The 19,467-nt window shown below is 44.2% G+C and overlaps 1 protein-coding gene across 2 annotated transcripts in view; it reads right to left on the reverse strand.

Annotated features, from left to right (window-relative positions):
• The window catches only part of ptprt (protein tyrosine phosphatase receptor type T), a 107,929-nt gene that overhangs the window by 86,248 nt on the left and 2,214 nt on the right, over window positions 1-19,467 (reverse strand). For both annotated transcript variants that reach the window (XM_088308306.1, XM_088308307.1), the window contains exons 2-7: window positions 7,920-8,018; window positions 2,755-2,915; window positions 2,511-2,621; window positions 1,507-1,588; window positions 632-747; window positions 315-489 (exon numbers count right to left, since the gene is read on the reverse strand). In XM_088308306.1, coding sequence (XP_088164432.1) covers window positions 315-489; window positions 632-747; window positions 1,507-1,588; window positions 2,511-2,621; window positions 2,755-2,915; window positions 7,920-8,018 — 744 coding nt within the window. The remainder of the gene's footprint in view (window positions 1-314; window positions 490-631; window positions 748-1,506; window positions 1,589-2,510; window positions 2,622-2,754; window positions 2,916-7,919; window positions 8,019-19,467) is intronic.

Here is a 19,467-nt window from a genome sequence, read left to right on the forward strand (position 1 = left end):
CTACAACGGCACGGAAACAAATTTTATCCTGAGATGTAAAGGCAAAAAGAAAACAAAGCACAGTCTTCCGCCACTATACAGGGACAAATTTTATCCTGAGGCGAGACAAAGGGCCACAAGAAAACAAAGCGCTCAGTGGCATTTTATCCTGGTGAGACTGAGGGCAACCAAACGAACGGAGCATTACAGCCAAGTGGAGATTGTGGAGGAGTCTGAGGGCCTCGTGTATTTGCTCTGAGGTGTTTTGCAGCTCTGAGACGAAGACGTCTATGAAATGTTGCAAACGGGGATTAAGGGAAGGAAGCGGGTCTTACCTTTGACGATGAGGTCGGCGTAGTTGGAGACTCCGGAGCCCCCGTCGGTGCGGATGACGCATCGGTAGCGACCGGTGCCGCGCTGAGACGTGTCGCCCACGTTGACGGTGGACGAGAAGCGGCGGTGGTTGACCACCCGCGTCACCATCAGGGCCGTGTCTTTGCCGTTCCACTGCTGCGCATGCCACAAAAGCACGTGAGTTCCACGCTTAACCATTGGCACAATTGCAAGCAATCTTGTATTATTATGAAATATATAACTATATCTTGTCAAAAAAAAAAAAAAAGCAAGTTGGTGACAAGACAGACGTACGCACCTGCAGCCAGAGTTTGTCATGCTGAGACCACTTTCCTCCAGCCGTACACTGAAAAGAGGCGTTTTGACCCACGTTGACTTCCACGTTCTGAAGACGCAGGAAGTGAGGTGCTTTCCCTGAAGGGCGCAAAAAACAAACATGCTCAACAGGCAGACGGGATGGAAATTAGCCGCCATCATTCGGCTGATGGTCATTCGAGGTGTACAGAACATTCCAGATGGCGTAAATAAGACGATGATGAACATATGCAACATCAGAGCTGTCTAAAACATTGAATATGATGGACACATTCCATAGGATGCACATAAATAAGATAATAATATCATAATAAAATAAGAGGTGTGCAGACATTAAATACAATACAATTATAGTAAGTTTGATGTGTATAAAACATTAAATAGCATGTCAATATGCAACATCAAATTGATCTAAATGTGAAATGTGATGTTCATAGGCGTCAATAAATGTGTATAAACATTAAATATGATGCAAATACGCAACATTAATTAGAATGTAAATATTAGATATGATGTAAATACGCCACATTAAAGTTGTATAACTTATATACGATGTACATACGGTACATGAGTGGTGTGTGGGTCTTAAATATGATGTACTGTAATTATGGTACATTAGAGGGCTGCTGCTTCCAGTTTGTAGCAGGCGAGTTTCTTGTCAAATTTGAGCGATGAAGACCCTGAGTTAGGACCTTCTTCCTGCCTCTGTGCAATCTGTCTACAAGCCTGGCAATCTGTGTGTGTGCGTGTGTGTGTGTGTGTAAGCAGATGATACTCACTGGGGCTACACAGTTGTGCAGGGTCAGCTATTACGACACACACACAAACGCGCACACGCGCGCACGCGTGGTCACTTACGGCAGGGATGAGCCAGAACTCGAATGTCGTCAACGGCGATGACTCCCGGGTGGCCCTGGACGGAAACGGCTTCAAATATTACCTGGAGAGGAAGAGGAGGGAGAGGAAGATGACGAGCAAGAAAACTGAAACAGATGAGCGGAAGACACGCACGCACACACACACACACAGAAAATCTCAGCGTTTCCCCTGAGAGCAGAGGTGTGTGTGTGTGTGTGTTTGCGTCAGAAGCTGAGATCGCCGTGTCGAGTAAATTGTCATCATTCTCATTCTTCCAGGATACGAGCCGTCATCTGGACAATTTCTGCTTTGAGATACGTGTGTTGAGTATTTTTATCAGCCGTTTGGCGATTCAACAAGAAGCTTTAAGGTGTTGATTGCCACTCCCAGCTACAGTTGTGCATTATAAACGCATTTATCGTAACAGTATATCTTTTTTGCACATACCACACATTAACCAAAAAAAATCTAAAGAATCAAAATGAAGAGATGCTTCGATAACCAGGTTGAAAATTCTCAATTATTTGCGACACGCGCAACAATTCATTTATTCGCATGTTTACTGAGGTCGACATACTTGAATGTCACCTGAAGCACTGTGACGTAAATATTTTCGTTCTTTCTTCTCCAACCAGCTATTGTCAGAGGTATTCATTTAGCCACGGGAGGCGGCAGTGGAACATTTGGCGCTAGCAACCAAACGTCCAAAAGCAACAAGTCAAAGCTTTCTTCACGTTTGACGTCCATTTTAACATTCAGCAGAGTGACAGGCTGCCAGCCTCGCCGTGCACCGCTGACCCGCACGTACACACGCACGCACCCACACCCACACAGGCCTGTACTTGTCAGCAATGTGACCACACGGCTTGAATACTAACAACTTCGGGGAGCTTTCAAAATAATACTTGGGAAATAAAAGGCGCGTGTCAGTGTGTTAAACTCGGCATGTGTTTGTGTCCAAGGTTATGTCTGCGGGTGTGCACGTGCGCGTGCACGTGAGTTACCTGATAGGAGTTGGGCCAAAAGGTGGAGATGGCGAGCTCGGCCTTGAGCCATCCGTCGGTGACCATGTTGCTGACGTTCCACACGGGGTTGCTCTGAGCGCCGCCATTCACCTGAAGAAAGCGTTTGACATACTTCACAATTTTCTTCACGGCGCTCCACTCTAGACCGCTAGCTTAGTTTGTGTTGCTAACGGCACACGTTCACATAACATGGGCGGATTCGCACCAGCACACGTGGACCGACCTTGATGTAGACGTTGAGGGTGCCGGGGCTGGCGCCGTCGCGGCCCGATATGGAGTAGAGGAAGTCGATGCAGTGGGTGTCGTTTTCTTTCAGCTTAGGCATGTAGAGGTGAGCGCGCTGACCCGACGCCCGGCCCGACGCGTTCACCGCCATCACGCCGCCTGAACATCACACACCAAAAAAAAGATGCGTCATTTATCTACTATCTGCTAAGATATGCTGTTTTGTTTTACCCCTTAATTTTTTTTTTAATATTGATTTTACATCCTTATTAACATTACTAACATGCTAAGATTGATGAAAAAGAAATAAATATATAAATTAAAAAAAAAATAATCGCAATTGTTCTTTTTTGGAACAAAAATGTTTTTGGAATGTGGGAAGAAACCGGAGTACCCGGAGGAGACCCGCGCAGGCACGGGGGGGAAATATCAAACTCCCCACAGGAAGGCAGAAATCGAATCGTGCTAACCAAAAGTTATGATTTGTTTAAAAAAATAAAAAATAAAACACACATACACACACACACACAATGCAATATCAACCATAAATGTTGCGTTCAACTACATGCTACGAACAGACCACGCGTATATAACGAAGATTAAAATCCGTATAATCACACCCGAGGAACCAAGTGACTTCATCATTATGAGCGTAAGCAGGTAGACGACACACCTGTGACCACAGCAACATTAAAGCGTTGACGTTGTGTTGTGGTGTTCCCACAGTTCATTGACGACACAAAAACAAAACACCAAAGATGAATGTTCTGGCGACAATAAAGGAAGCTTTGTGAAAATGAGCAAATGATGACTTTGGCGTTTACAACGGACATGCGGGGCTTTGTATACTTTACATCAATAATGCTCGACTTCATTCCTTCACTTATTTTCTTTTTTTCCGTCTTTCTATTTACAAAAGGCCATTTCTGCACTGCGCCGCCACTCAATTGGAGTTTTCCTACCTATTATTGTTTCATGCCGCTGCTTATACGAGCTGATCCCGACTGAAAGTATTTGTTAGCTGTACGAGACGATATATAAGAAAATATATACTGTATATATGACATGAAGGAGTGAGGAGGATGTGATTTTTTTTTTTTGCATTACAAAGTGAACACGCAGCAGCGCAGTAGGGGTCATGAGGCGGAATGTTTTCTTTGTCTCGGATCACAACGTATTCTAGATTGTCACGGTCATTCCGCTATGTGTGCGTGCATGTGTGTGCGTGCTTGTGTGCACTTCCCCTCCCAGAAGGCCGGCAACCGCCACATAAAAAACCTTCTGCCCGTTGAGTGCGTTTGAAGGTGTTTTACGACACGGGTCTGCTCTCTGGAAGGCCGCCACAGGCCAGCGCCAGATTTACACGGTACTCCATCCGCACCACATCCTCAATCACGACGCGCGTGTGTGTGCGTGTGTGAAGATAAAAACTGATTAAAGAATTAATCCAGTGGAATGAAAGAACCATGGTCAATAACAATAAATTCAGGCAAAAAAATTGTATGGTAAAGGAAAATGAAAAGGTAAAAAATAAAACTGTTTAGATAAGCAGACAGCTAGCTACCGAGCTAGCTAGCTCGCTAGCTAGATTTGTCTGTGTATTTCACTATTTAATTTTTTTAAATCTTTGATTTGTGTGATGATGTGTTTTGTCACATGCAAGAATGATATTAAGTGTATGATGTGACTTCAGCTGGCGGATGGCGGTGGGCAGATTGGTCGCATTTGGTGGTTGGAGTGGGAATTTTGTTTGTGTTGTCCGACTTCGTGGGGCTCATGCACATTCAGATCAAAGAATTTCTTTTTTTATAAAGATAAAATTTCCAGTTGTGACTCTTTGAAGGAACCAGGTCAAACTCGGCAAAGTTTAGCGCTTTTTTTTTTTTCTAACTTTAGCGTCAAAAACAAGCCAGCCAGCGAGCGCCACCTTCTTTTTGTTTCCCTTCTTCTTGTTTTTCATCTTCCTCTGCTTCTTGTTCTACTTGAGAGATGTAAAACGCGTCTCTTTAGCACCCGCAGGACTCGACGGCGACACAAGATTTTGACTTTGTGCTGGCGCTTGTGATGGCAACACGGCACATGGATAATTTATGCGTCTCAATGCCGGCTGTCAGCAGACGAGAAGAAAAACACAAAGAGGGGGGAAAAAAAAACATCTTCGGCAGCCTGACGCAACAAAATCCAACAGTTCGAGTCCGAGTTAACAAAAAACCAAAAGACCAGTCCCTGTCAAAACCATGAAGAAGAAAAGAAAAAAAAATGAAAAGGAGAGGAAGCTAGCCGCTAACTACTAGCCCATTGTTGTGTACAGTCAGTCATTGTTTTTTATGACGACTGTGTTCAACAACGCCGTACGTTACGTTAGTTTTGTTGACATCTTAAAGTGGTCTTTGAAGATTGTCAAAAGGTGTATGTCAGGTTTGTTGTTGACTATTGTTAAAAAGAAAGAGAAAAAGAAAGAAAGAGAGAGCGATAGGGAGATAAATTGAAGTTTTGCTGACAACACAAAATTGTCCTGGATGTTTACAAAAAGGAGTTTCTTTGATATTTGCCAATGACTGTGCGGTTCATTGACAACTTAATTGTTTGTGTTGTTGAAAAATGTCAACTCAAAAATGGTCCAAATTTTGTCTTTAATGAAATCGCGACTGTTACTTGAAAGCTTAATTTCTAAGGTAGTTACAAACTATCAATATATATACTATTTACTTGCCCTATCAAGTGGCAACTTCTCTGTGACGGCAAAAATGTTTCCTTGGTTTATTGATGCATTGTATTTAAAGTTATAAAAAATAGGTTAGAAAAACAAAATAAATCTGACTGATTGACATAATTTGTCGTATGTTGGCTTCGTTCCGATTTCCCATCCTAAGTGGCTCTTTGGTTTCTATTCCCCTGAATCCGGAAATAACTTTTGGGACTATCCCGCCGCTATCAAAGAGCACACAAAGTCTCAACACGGGCGGGCTCGGGGGGTGGTGGGGGGGAGGGGGGTCCATTGGCGTCCATCCGGATGGTGTAATGAGGACCCGCGCCGCATCATCATCTGGCCCGCTAACTGCAAATGAAGGAGCAGAAAAAAAAACGAAGGCGCCTCTTTGCTGCCGCAGCGGCGGCAGCGGCTGCCGTGTCATTTTGCGCCATTATTGGCGCGGCTCCGAGACGGGCAAATAAACAGCGAGAGTTATCCGGGGCCCGCGGGGAGCCATTACTCCAGCGCGCCGGCTTTTATACGCTGCCTGCCTCTTAAAAATGCTCGTTTATTGCTCCCCCTGATGGATGCTCTGCCACTGTCTGCTTTGCTTCTTGTTTTGTTTTGTTTTTTACCCATTCCGTCTGAGAGCATTTCTCTCACACACCCTCACAACTATATAGCCGAGGTGAAAAAAAAAAATCTGTCTTTGATGTATAAAAACAACATGTATGAGCGGTTGAAAGATCATCATCCACTTTCTTCACGGTTTTACCTCATCATGGAGATGAATTTCTTTCAGGAAATTATTTGATCGTTGAAAATCAGTTATGCCCGGCAAAAATAGCTCAAAAAGAGGGCATCCTGCTCATGTCCAATCCAAATTTATCTTGCCGGCGCATCCCTCCGAAACGTCTGCCACGCCTTCTGTTGCGCTCGCGTTTGTTTTCCAAAAAGTTAGCAGAGGGTAGGCCAAGGTCGTTAAGAGCGGCGCTGCGACGCGGCGGTTGTGCGCGAGTTGCGTTCTCCGCTGACAGCTCTATCTGCCCGAGCGCCACTCCAGCTGAGAGCTCAAAGCATTCGCCTGACAGCTGCGCGCCCGCCGCCTCGCTGCCTGCGAGCGAGTCTTTTCCAAATCCACCGCCAGCGAGTCTCTTCACGTGCACTTCATTCGCTGTCAAAGGCGCGGTGCCGTTGTGTTAAGCGCTTGCTGAAAGCTGACAAAGAAACGCCGAAAGTCTTGACAAAGAGCCGCCCCGACGTGTCACCTGTGTTGAAATGTGCATTAGCTTCCCTCAACATGGAAGGCAAATGCTGACATTTCTCAGCTGAAAAAGTCGATTTTTGTTCAACATGGCAACATGCGAGTGCATTCAGACAAAATAACGGCAAATGTAGAGACTTTGCTCTGAGTCCGTTAAGTTAAACTGAGGTATGACTTGATGTGGTTTGCCACAATTTTATTTTGTACGTTAGCTTTTCTGAAGATTTGGCACCATTTCAAGCCAATAAAGGATCCAAAGATTCCATTCCAAACGTCATATATTGTTGAAATAAAAAAATTTGAATTGACTTGATGTGTTTGGGAAAAATTTAATTGATTGTTTTCTGGTGTAGATTTGTTTGAGTGAGAGCGGCCAGGTAGGATATTTTTAACAAAAAAAATTTTTTTTTTTCTCACGGCATTTAAAAAATGAGCAGACATTGCCAAAACACGTCAAAACATTTGCGCTATGACGTGCTCATTCAATGTGAACTTTAACCTTGGTGTAATCTCCTTCACATCAAAGACAATTCCCACCAAAGCAGACCCAATTACCCTAACATGCACCATATTTGTTTTTGGACATTTGACATTGTTTTGACTTGTAAATTAGTGTTTGGGATGAAAACTTTGGCACATGAAAGCTCCAGAAAAAAACTGTAAAATGTTCTGTTGATGCGAGAGAGGGGGAAAAAAAGCAAGTGACAAAACAAACAAAGCAACCCATCATGTGCGGCTTGGGGAAAAAAAAAATATCATCAAAGAAAGAAAAAATAAAGCACTTTGCGGCGTTTCTCATTTGCGGCCGAGCGCACGCCCACTAATCAGCCGCGCAATCAAGAGACGAGAGCTCTCCAATCAGCGGCACACTGCCAGGAGGACCTTCAACCTCTGGCAGCGACACGCCCACAAAAATGCCAGCATTGTGCCGGTCCAGCCCGTTACCGCTGCTCGTGTGTGTGTGCTAATTGTGATGTTAGCGGATGTTGCGTTACGATGTCAGCGGTTCTGCTACGACGTTCACCACCACAAATTGGCGAAATCACAATGGCGGAAAAAGCACAATTCCCAGCTAGGGATTACGTATGAAAGCAGGGTTTGAAGCCAGACGTTTAATTGACGGTTTCAATCCGGCAGTGTTATGGTTGCCGGTGGAGTTTGCGCAGAACCATGTGCCGCTTCACCCAACCGGCCGGCGCGGGCGTACCTGCGTGCGTGGTTCGGTCCTGCTCCCACGTGAAGCCGCTGGTTCCAAGCGACACGCTGTAGCCGCAGCTGCTGTACGAGTCTTCGAAGGTGCACCCGCCTGCAAGCCAGGGGAAAAAAAGCGCAAACGGTCAGAACAACAAAACACGCAAAAACCACACAGCATGAAGTGAACAGTCAGAGACGTATCACAAACGGACCAAGTTACCGCTTCAAACACGAAGATGCCTGCAAACACAGGTTAGGGTTTCAAATTAAGGTGTCAAACTAGGTTTTCAAATAGGCTTCTGCTTACAAACTTCAAATGAAGGTTTTAAGACAAGCGTTTGGGGAGCAATTAATGATTTATATTTTGGTTTTCATAGAGGGGTAGGGACTTCAAGTTGGAATTTCAAGCCGAAGTTCCAGCTTTTCAAGTTAGGGTGTCAAGGGTTGGGTTTCAAGCTAGGGTAAGCCTTTCAAGTTTGGGTTTCTAGCCTAGATTAGGTTTTCAAACATGGGCGAGGGCTTGGTTTTTAGGCTTTGAATCCAAGGTAGGGTCTCAAATGATAGTTTTAAGACAGAGTTAGGGTTTCAAATAATATTTTCTTACTTGAAACACTTGTTGTGTTGGTGTGTGCATACCTAAGGAAGTGTCTGCGAGGGTCACGCGCGCAGCGCACGATCGCTCCAATGTCAACGCGATTACATGGCTTCATTGCGCTACTTTTGCGCCACATTAGCCTTCATCGCTAGCCCGGGGCGCTAATCACGCCCACTCCCTCGCTGCCTTACCCCCACTCCCACACGTGCAGCGCTAATTAGCCGTATGCTCTGACGCTCGGCGTTTAATTTGCATGGATTTATTTGTGGAATCAATTAGTGCTCGCTTCTTCTTTACGCTTTGTCGCTGGCGGCATTTGTCACACGTACGTTGGAGAGACACTTGGCGGGGGGCCAGTTTTTTTGCCCGCTGCAATAAGGTGTCACAGGAAGGTTAGAGATCCAAGGTATGGGTTCAAACATGGGGTAGGGTGTCAAATTAGTATTTCAAACTGTGGTTTCAGTTACAATTAGGGTGACAAGACTGGATTAAGGTTGGAAATTCATTTTTCAAAATCCAAGTTCGGATTTCAATTTCGGGTCTCAAATGACTGTTTCCAAAAAGGGTCAGAGGTTCAAATGATGTTTTGCATTACAAGACAGGGTTAGGGTTTCAAATGAGGTTTTGAAACTTGGACAAGGTGCTGATACAAGGTTGGATTATACCTTCATCAACATCAATGTTAGCTGCTTTAGCCCGTCTATGGTGTTTTTCATTGTGTGTTAGCATTACGCTAACGGACTTTTGTAAATTGACTGGATGTGGTTTGGTTGAACAAGCAACACCATGCTCGTGTCTCCAAAAAGTTGAGGTAGGGTTGGACATACAGGTTTGATTTTCCTCGGCGTGACGAATCGCTTGCCTGCTTGCTCGACGGCTCATTAGAAACCATTTGTCAAACTTCTGCGCTTCTGACCAGCAAAAAATGAAATAAAAAAACAAAGATGATGTCATCTCTGATGTCTTCAACCGCAACGGTTGCATCAACGTGTACTGCCAGATGGATGAGTTTGTCTGTGTGCCACTCAGTGCGTGCGCGTGCGTGCGTGCACGTGTGCGTGTGCGTGTGTTGTTATATGGTTTGAGAGTTGGTGTAAAATGTGAGTGAGTGAGTGAGTGAGTGAGTGGCATATGTGCATTCAGGACGTGTGTCCTATTTATAGTGTGTGTGTGTGTGGGTGCGCGTGAATGTGTGTTTGACCTGCGTGTACATGGGTGTGCCCTATGATATGAGTGTGCATGCGTGTGTGTGCGTGTGTATTAGTGCATCAATGTGTGTCTGTGTCTTTAGCATAGATGTCTAGTGAATGTGTGTTTTGCTGGGGTGTGTGTGTGTGCTGCGTGAGTTAGTGTACACAAAGTATGTGTTCATGAGCAAGGGGGTGTGCGTGTGTGTGTGTGCGTGCGTGCATCCACTTGAAATGAATCCATCGTAAGTCGTATGAAAAGAAGCTGCAGCTTGACGCCTTCCTCAAAGTGGTCGCAATGAATTCATCAACGTGCCGCCGCGTCATTAGCATTACGCGCCCCCTCACTCATCTCGTTAGGAAGCAAAGAAATCAAAGTCGGGAGATGTAAACAGCAGCAACATCAATATTCCATGGGGGACATGGGAAAAGGGAGTGTGGGGGGGTGCAGCCGGTGGATGCTTCTACTTTTTGGCAACACGCGCACACATGTACACGCACGCATTCGCGCAAACACACACACACGCAAGTTTTCACATGCACACACCTGAATGAAAATTACAAGAGATGTTTTCTGGCAAATGTTTTTCGGAAACAAGATTAGCTCAACAGCATGGGGAAAGAAAAAAAGTCAACCATGTTCTTTCTATGATGTCATCGCTTTTGGGTTGAAAAAAAAAAAAAAAGCCTTGCTGATCTTTTGGCGTTTGTATAAACGCCGCATCAGCATCAATCCCAGTGTGTATGCATTTGCAAACGGTGTGTGTGACAGGGATTAGGTGTGTGCTGCCAAATAAAGCCCCTCCTTGATTCCAGAGCACCCAGCAAGTGTGGCCAGATAATGAGCTGTGAGAAGACTTCAAAAGTCGTCACGACGATATAATCCTCCAACGAGATGAGGCCGCAACAGTGACGAGACCTGATCCTTGTGCGCGCGCGTGTGTGCCTGTGTGTGTTAATGAGCTGAGGGAAAAGTGTGTTTTGGGAAACTGAAAAACAATTACAGCAATTTGAGGGGAGCACATGAATCTAATCATGTGCGTGTGTGTGTGTGTGTGTGTGTGTGTCAATGGCAGCCAGTTGTGTCGTGTGCTCTCTCAAGTGCAACTGAAGGTTACAAGGTAGCCGAACCCAATTCGTGTTGCACATAATTAAAGTTCCTAAACGCATGCGCACACACATGCACGCACACAAACACACACAAACCTAAGTGGGAGAGGCAACTTTTAAACCTAAAATGGCAAATCCGTCCATGCATTTGAAATTTGCAACTTCAATGGTGTCATGGGAGACAATCATGGCTGCAGCGATTAAATATTTAGCTATTCGGATATCCTACTGAAAATTCTATCAAATAATCTGGTAAAAATTCATATTTCCACAATTAAATTCCAACTCTGCAAAGAATCACACTGTTTTGATCTGAGAGAGTTTAGATCAATCTTTCCCCTTAAGATTTTTGTCTATGAGACAAAGTGACGTCAGAAGCACACTTAAGGAAGTCTGATTTATGTAGAAATGATCAGTAGGAACGGCAACAGTCAGTCTGCCAGCATCAAAGTGGGCAGTCATTTCGGTCGATGAACTTCAGTGTTGCTAGCGCAGCTAGCGGCAAACGCAGGCGCCGTACAATACAATGTCAGTGTAATAAAGTCATTTCTTTTTTTAGCGCCCTTGATTGGCGATTTAACATTATTTCAAGACAACATTGTGTTGCTGTCGTCGATAGCAACAGCTTGTGACAGCAATGGAAGCTCCAAAAAGAGTGTGGGAGACATGTGAAGTCAGCAATGACACCACAACAATCGGCCGGGCACAGCTTCAAAATAAAAGCGTCGCAGGGTGTTGAAGTCCATATATTATTTGGTAACTAAGTTTTATTTTGAAGTTTGCCTTCTTGCCGGCAATTGTCATGAATAGCATGAACAATCGATGCTTGGCTTCTTCCTGATAGTGTGCGTGTCAATAAACGAAAAAAATGAACTGAGGTACTGGAATTACCTCTTTCAGTATAATAATCTCCTAATATCGATTTTAATAATTTGAAAGAAACACGCGTGTAAATTTGAGCGTGTGCGTGCACAATAATGTTGACTTTGCTCGCCACAATTGTTGTTAAGTTCTTGACCGCGTGTGTGTGTTTGCGCTTATCCCAACGGACTCGGTGTGTGTGCGTGTTTCTTCTCCATGCGCCTGCCGACGGTGTGGGCTCTTTGTTAGCAGTCATTAAATCAGCTGTCAGCGAGCAGGCCCACGTCTTTAAATATTCTCATTAAGCCGCTTAAAAGCATATGCCGGCGTACGCGTGCGTGTGCGCGCGGCGACGTGATCTAAGTGAGCAGTAAAGAGAGTGTTTAAAGCTTGTGGCTGCAGGCGTCTTCTCGATCCCGTCCGTCCCGTCTCGACCGGGCCGCTCGGCGTACGTCTCGTCGGTTTGGCTTTTGCGACTCGCTGCCTCATGTCGCCGCGTGTTAGCTCGAGTTCACGTGAAGGGCCGCTGATAGCTGCGCGGCCGCCTCAGGGTGGCTGCAGCGGTTAGCGTGAGCGCCGCTCATCTTGATCACTGCAGGGTGCGCGTGTTTGCGCGCGCGCGCGTGCATGCCGGCGAGCAATACGAGCTTGATGTTGTTGTTTTTGCTTGCTCGCGTGACTTCTAAACCGAGCCCGAGGTCCATAAATATACGTGAATATTCATAACAAGTCTTGAAAGCAGCTCAGTCGACCCTTGGAGACGGAGCGAATGTTAGCATCGGGCTAAATGGACCGAAGTTAGGTGTGCTAAGCTTGAGGAAATCCGATTCCAAATGACGTGAGGCTTGAATTGCTGCCAAAATACGCATAACATAACATAACAACACATACCCCCCCCCAAGAACCCGTCCCACAGATCCCCCCCAAGAGGCCCACCACCATCTTCAGGAGTGCCCACGTGGCCTACATGACAAGGTTTTCTTCATCGTATCTAAGCTCCGTGTAAATTACGCACATTTCATCACACACAATTTAATGCCGGTGTGTGTGTTTGCGTGCGTTCATATGCAAGTGTGTGTAAGCAAGCGCTGAGTGAAAATACCCGCAGAATGCAATGAAGGTGCGCTTTATTTATACGCCTACATGTCCCCAAGCTGCTTCACTGCGCGTTTGCGTGCGTGCGAGTGCGTATACGCGTATGTGTGTGCATTGCGCTAATCATCTTGAGCTGACACATTTTATGAGTTTGGGCCTTTATTTTATGGATCTATTCATCATTTTCAAGCAGCCTTGAATAGGAAGTCATTTTACTGCAAGGGCTGTTTTTTTTTTTTTTTTTTTTACTGAGCTCATCAGAAGAAAAGACGGCAAAACTGGAAAAAGAAAAGAAAGGTAATAAAAAGCTGAGCTAATCTGTATTTGAGTCCAATGCACGTTTGTACACCTCTAATGAAGCGCATTTACATCATATTTGCTGTAATGTTCAATCTTTGAATCATATTCCATTTCTATATTCTTCAACGTCTTAATTAGAGAGTCCTCAGGAAATTCAACCTGGACAGGAAGCTGCTGCTGGCCTTCTACCACTCGTCCATCGAGAGCCTGCTGACGTACTGTGTCTCCACCTGGTACAGCGGCTGCACTGAGGCAGACAGAGTGAGGCTCCAGAGGACAGTCAAAACAGCGCAAAGGATTATTGGCTGCCCTCTCCCCCCACTGTCGGACATCTACACCGCCCGGTGCCTCAGAAGGGCTCTCAACATCGTCAATGACAATACCCACCCAAACTCACACCTGTTCGACCTGTTGCCCTCTGGCAGGCGCTACAGATGCATCAAATCAAGGACCAATAGACTGAGAAACTGTTTCTTTCCGAGAGCCATCTCCATACTGAACTCTCACACACACACGAGACCACCCTAACCTCGCAAAACAGCATTGTGATGTGTTTCTATATGCCCTATTCAGTACTGAATTCCATTGCACTGTCTTCTTTATTTATCTAATTTATATATTTGTCTGTATTATTGTTGTATTGCACTGGAGAGGGGAGCCCTCTAATCTCGTTGCACACTTGAGTACAATGACAATAAAGGGATTTCTATTTCTATTCTAAATTCTATGGGTGGCTTTCACCAATAACCGTAAAGACACTTGCTAAAAAAAATGAAAATACAAAATAAAAATCACTATATATTTGTTACCTCGGTTTTGTTGTGTATAAATGCTGAAAGAGATACACTTAAAGTGTGTGTGTGTGTGTGTGTTTTCAGCACCTGCGGTTAAACTGTGTGCACGTGCGTGTGTGTGGGAGAGAGAGAGAGCGAGAAAGCAAGGACAGTCCTAGCCAAGGGCATGGATGAGTTTTTATGTTTATACTTTTAGACAGGTGCGCGCACCTTTCATAGCTCGACACGTTTTATTTGCGTGCGTGTGTTTATGTCTGTGTGTTGTTGTTGGCCTACTTCCTGTTTGTCCGCCCAGGCTAACCCTTCAGTGACCTGAGACCCACACAGCCAGCCGGGGGCACCCTCTCACATCCACTTTTATTGTGGAAACTGTCCAGTAGCTGTGTTTTTTATTTTTATCGCACAATGTAGGGCTGCGCAGCATATGCGGCACGGACAGCGGCCGCTCGAAATTTGGACGACAGCATCGATTTGGACTCTACAAACGAATTGCAACAAGGTTTGTTGATGATGTCATGGTAACTGCCCCCATGTGAAAAAAGGTGCGCCCACGGCCAACAGACAGGCAAACGTTCTGCTTTCCCGGTCGGAGGAATGCAAGGTGCCAAGCTAACTGGCGGTAATGAGTTGTGGCTGGCTAGCTATACTGTACACGCCCACTCAGCGCAGGAAAAATGACCGAACAGCGACAACACGCCTGCGTCTTGTGCAAAGCGACACAGCCACACGGAGACAAACATTGATCAGTCCGCCTCAGATTTGTCTCTAGACGGTTGCAAAGTCAACAACAAAAAAAAAAAAGTTCCTCCAGGGGGACCCCAAGCCGTCCCGTTGCCACAGATATGAAGACAAAATACGCCAACCGTGCCCAAGTGGCAGCCATTTTGGTAGGGGCAAATTCATGGAAATTTAAATCAAGTCGTTGCTCGCCCGTTTATCAACCAATTTTCAAAAAAAGTGAGCAATCAATACCAAAAGCAGCAAAGATATTTTTGCTTAGCAAGGTTATTCCCATTTCTCTTGTCGTAATTTCCAGGTGCTGTGCCCGAGCGCATGAAGCACAATGTGCCGGCATTCTTTGTTTTCGGTTTTCTTGCCGTCCACGCACGGAATGCGCTGATGCCTTAGCTCCTACTCGTTTAGCGTCGCCATAAGCACGCAGCTCAAAAGGGCCGTGTCCCCTCTTCCTAGCTTCATATCTACAGTGGCAACAATACGCACACATATCAGCAACTACCCAATCAGAGAAAAGCTCTTTTCCATATCGAATTAGGAAGAAAAGTAACCCAATCAGAACAAAGCTCATTTACATATCGAATTGTAACGGCAGGACCTCACAAAAAATAAAATATATCAAAAGAAGAACTGGCTCTTACGCCGATGTTAATGAATAAGAGACCAACTAAAATAGTTTGAAGAAGCCATCGTGGGCTTTCACAAAAGGACGTGTCATTGTATGACATTTTTTGGCTACAATGACATTAGTGGATTATTTCTGTTGTTCATCTTTCTTTCCTCCCACACTTGACACAAGAAATGTCTTTTACTTGGTTTTTTCTTTGTTGGTCTCAGCAGGTGCACCATCGGCTGAGGAAGAGCCGGCCTTGGGGTCGGCAGGGAGGCTAATTGATTGACAGACGGTCTAGACCGAGGTGCTCGAGCAGAACACGCACGCTCATGCACACACACGAACACAAAGAGTGCGTTTCCGCATACAAAGGCACACACGCACACACACACACACACACACACACACCTACACACCCCCACACACACAAAAAAAAACACCTCGGGGACTTCTCCACCTCCACTTTTGCTATGACAGGCTCCACTAACACACACGCACACACATGCACGGGCCTAACTGTCATCTTCTTGACGGACTCGGACAGCTCGCCTCGGGCTCGGGTCAGAACCTCCACTTGTAAAAGCCCGAGGACACGTTCACTCGTTTCCGATTGTCTTATCGCCCTCGCACGCATGCACACACACACACCCACACACCCCCACACACACATATGCTACACACATTTGTGCTAGACAAGGTAAGGTTCAGTAAAAAAACAAAAGGAAAAACTCTCTTCCATTGGCTGGTTTTGAAGGCTCAGTCTCCCTTGAAACTCAGGTTGAAAAAAAAAATTATTTCACTCAGGACTCAGACTAATTTAACACCCTAACCATTGTTTGAAACACTCACTGAGGTTTTACCTGGTTTAAAACCCCAAACCAGACTTGAAACCCTACTTTGAAAGTCTCTTAACTTAATCTTCAACCGTGACTGCAAACCAACACTTGAAACAATAAACCACTCTTGTAACCCCAATTTGATACCTTCACCTTTGATTAAAGCGCTCACTCGGACACAAACGCATAATTTGGAACCACAGCCAAGGCTTGACACCCTAATTTCAAACCCTAACTTTGAAATTTTAACCCTAATATGATACAATAACTCAGGTTCGAAAAAAAAATATTACACTGTGCTTTCTTTGTAAGCCTAACTCAGATTTAAAACCTTGCTTTTTCCTGAATGTTTTATTTTATTTTATTTTTTTTTTATTTTTTTTTTTTTCAAAACCCTACTCCTCCTTCTCGTCCAGATTGTGAGCTCAATGAGACGGGACTAAACGTTCCGCTCGTGCGCTCCAGCTGGCTTTCATGGAAAAGCGAGTTTGCATCTTCTTGCAGCTGTTTTCACCCTCATTAGCTACTTAGCAGCCAAGCGTGCTAACGTGCTAAAGAGCGTGCCTGCCTGCGCTATCTTTGTCTCTTTACGCTTCGTTTCATATCAAAACGACTTTGGAGTCTCAGGGAAGTTCAAATCCATGTTAGCACATGCTAACGTGCTAGCAAGTATTCCTGCCTGCGCTATCTGTCTGTTTTTGCTTTGCTTCTTATCAAAATGACTTTGGAGTCTCAGAGGACATCCAATTAATGATGCTGCTTAGTCTGCGATCGCTCTCTGTTTATGCTTCGTTTCTTAACAATGCAACTTTGGAGTAAAACAACCCTGTTAGCACTTGCTAACACGTTAGCATTCGATACAGTTCATCAGGAGTGTAAGAAAAAAAAACCTGTAGCCAGCATCACGGTTCAGAAAAAAAACTGTTCCGTTTCAGGCAAGGTTCCTTGAGACTTTTTAGTGGATCTTCTTAAGATTGACATGTCTACCTTGAGACTTTTTCGTGGATCTTGTTAAGATTGACATGTCTACCAAATTTCATGCTAATTGGATTAATGAGTGGCGTGGGTTAATTCTTTTTCAAACTCTCCAGGGAGCTCGTCTGAGTACGAAATTGAAGTTTCAAATCAAAATGGCGGATTTCCTGTTCAATTTATGGTCTGGCTCTTTGAGACTTTTTCACACTTCTTGTTAAGTTCATCGTGTCAATCAAATTCTGTGTCAATCATAGAAGTCGGTGTCGGGCCAAATGTTTTCTTACTTTACCTGAATGCAACTGATTGCCAAATGTGAGATTCAAACCAAAATAGCGTACTTCCTGTTCAAATTCAAACATGGCTCCTTGAGACTTTTTCATGCAACGTGAGGTCAAAAATTCACGTCAATGGGATTAACCAGGCTAATTTTTCCTAATTTTGTGGGGAGGGTGACTGGGTGCAAAATGCCAGTTTCAAACCAAAATCGCCATTTTCCTGTTCAATTTTGTGCATGGGTCCTTGAGACCTTTTTGTACATCCTGTCATGACGAACCGGCTTGACAATTTTTGCGTCAATCGGTGAAACAAATACTCACGTACAGAACGACTCTACAGGGAGCCATGTGCAACAGTGGCATTAACTTACTGCACAATATTTGCCTCAGCCAATTAACTCACACTTAAGTGTGTGGGGGTGTGCGTGTGTGTGTGTGTGTGTATACGCATTAAGCAAAGGTTAATAGGACCTCAAGAGGGTTAGACAATAAGACAGGGCCTTGTTACCTTCCCACTAGTGTCTCCACATACAGACACACGCACGCACGCACACACTGGAGCGCGCGATGGGGGCACAGTGGGCCACTTCATTAGCATCCAAGGCTAACGCCGGCGCAAACGCTGCCGAACAGTCACATCATCGTCGCCCTGTCACCCTGTCACCCTTTCTCCCTTCATTCCTTCCTTGTTTTATTTCTCTCCAATGGTTTTAGTTTCGACAACTATAACACACTTTGCCTTGTCCATGCATACAAGAGTCGTCATTCAGATGATTTTTTTTGCTTTGACTCGTGAGCGTAAACGGAAACTTGAGATCGGAGCGCTTTATGGTGCAAGCGAATTCGTATGGATTTTCTGGGTTTGGTCACATGACATTGTCGACAGCAAGTAGCGGCTAGAGAAAGAATGGACTTCCGATGAGCTTTCCGATGGCACCAAAGGCCGAGTACAATGTATTGTTGTCAATGTTTTGGACTTGACTTCCCCATTCATTTTGCTTCAAGATGATTTCATTTCATTTTAAATTAAATTTATTTAAAAAGGTAATTGAAAAAAAATACTAAGAAATTTGAAAGTGCTAATTATTTAAATTTTTTTTAATTAAAATATTTAAAACACCAAGAATTTTTTTATTTAAAAAAAAAATCAATAATGTTTAATGAAAATGTCATTGGTTGATTGAAATGTTATGTCTCTTTAAATAAGTTGAACATTTCTCATTATAATTTTGAATTGTTCCATTTAAATTCTCAATTAAAATGTAAAAATTCAATTTAACTTTTTTGTGTCCATTTATTAAAATGTATTTTAAACAAATCAAAAATTAATTAAATAAGTTGCTTGATTTCAATTTTAAATATTCATAATCGATTGGAAAATACGAATGATAAGTTGAGATTTTTCCTATTCAAATTTTCACTTAAAAGGTGAAAATCGTGAAGAAATTAAAGCGACTTAAAATCCACGCCAATGCTAACCCTTCGAACTGTCATTTCATCATCGGTGTTTTGGACCTCCCCATCCAAGGTGTCCACTCGACACCGCTCCCTCAATAATTGGGACTTGACTCGGCGCTTTACAAGCGAGCGCCGCAGCCGTCGTCGCCAAATGGGTTGCGCACTCGGGGTTCACGGGCGATGCTTGCTAGTGTTTTATGTCTCCATTATCTCCGCCGATGCCACAGCGTAGAGAGCGCTAAGTGCGCCCCGCAATTTGCCGCCGTTCCGCGGCTTTAATGCGGATGAATGTACGTACTTCAACGTTCTCTTCCGGCGAATCGGCAATGATGGCCTTAAAATGGATTGCCTCGGTTGGGGGAGGGGAGAGAACACAAAAAATCCTGCAGATATCAACATGAGTGAAAAACATTTTAACGGTAGACTTTAATGGCATATGACAAAAAAATAATTGAAAATGTTTTAAAATAGTTGAGGTCACCTTGTTGCATAATATAGTTGAATTTTTTACGTGAAAAATACTTGCAGAGATAAAAAAAAATTTGAAATGAGCACATTATACTGTTTGTGTCTCAAGTAAATATAGAGTGACCCCTCCCTTTCTTTTTCCCTTTAATTACAACATTTTTTATATTATTTTCTTTTTTCAATAAGCAATCAGTCGAAATGAACACTGAAGTTAACCGAAAGTTCCCGAGCGCTGCAGCGATTACCAAAAATCTGCAAA

This window comes from Idiotropiscis lumnitzeri, chromosome 11 (assembly GCF_059441095.1).
Source record: "Idiotropiscis lumnitzeri isolate Australia: NSW breed Sydney's pygmy pipehorse chromosome 11, RoL_Ilum_1.0, whole genome shotgun sequence".
NCBI classification, from domain to species: domain Eukaryota; kingdom Metazoa; phylum Chordata; class Actinopteri; order Syngnathiformes; family Syngnathidae; genus Idiotropiscis; species Idiotropiscis lumnitzeri.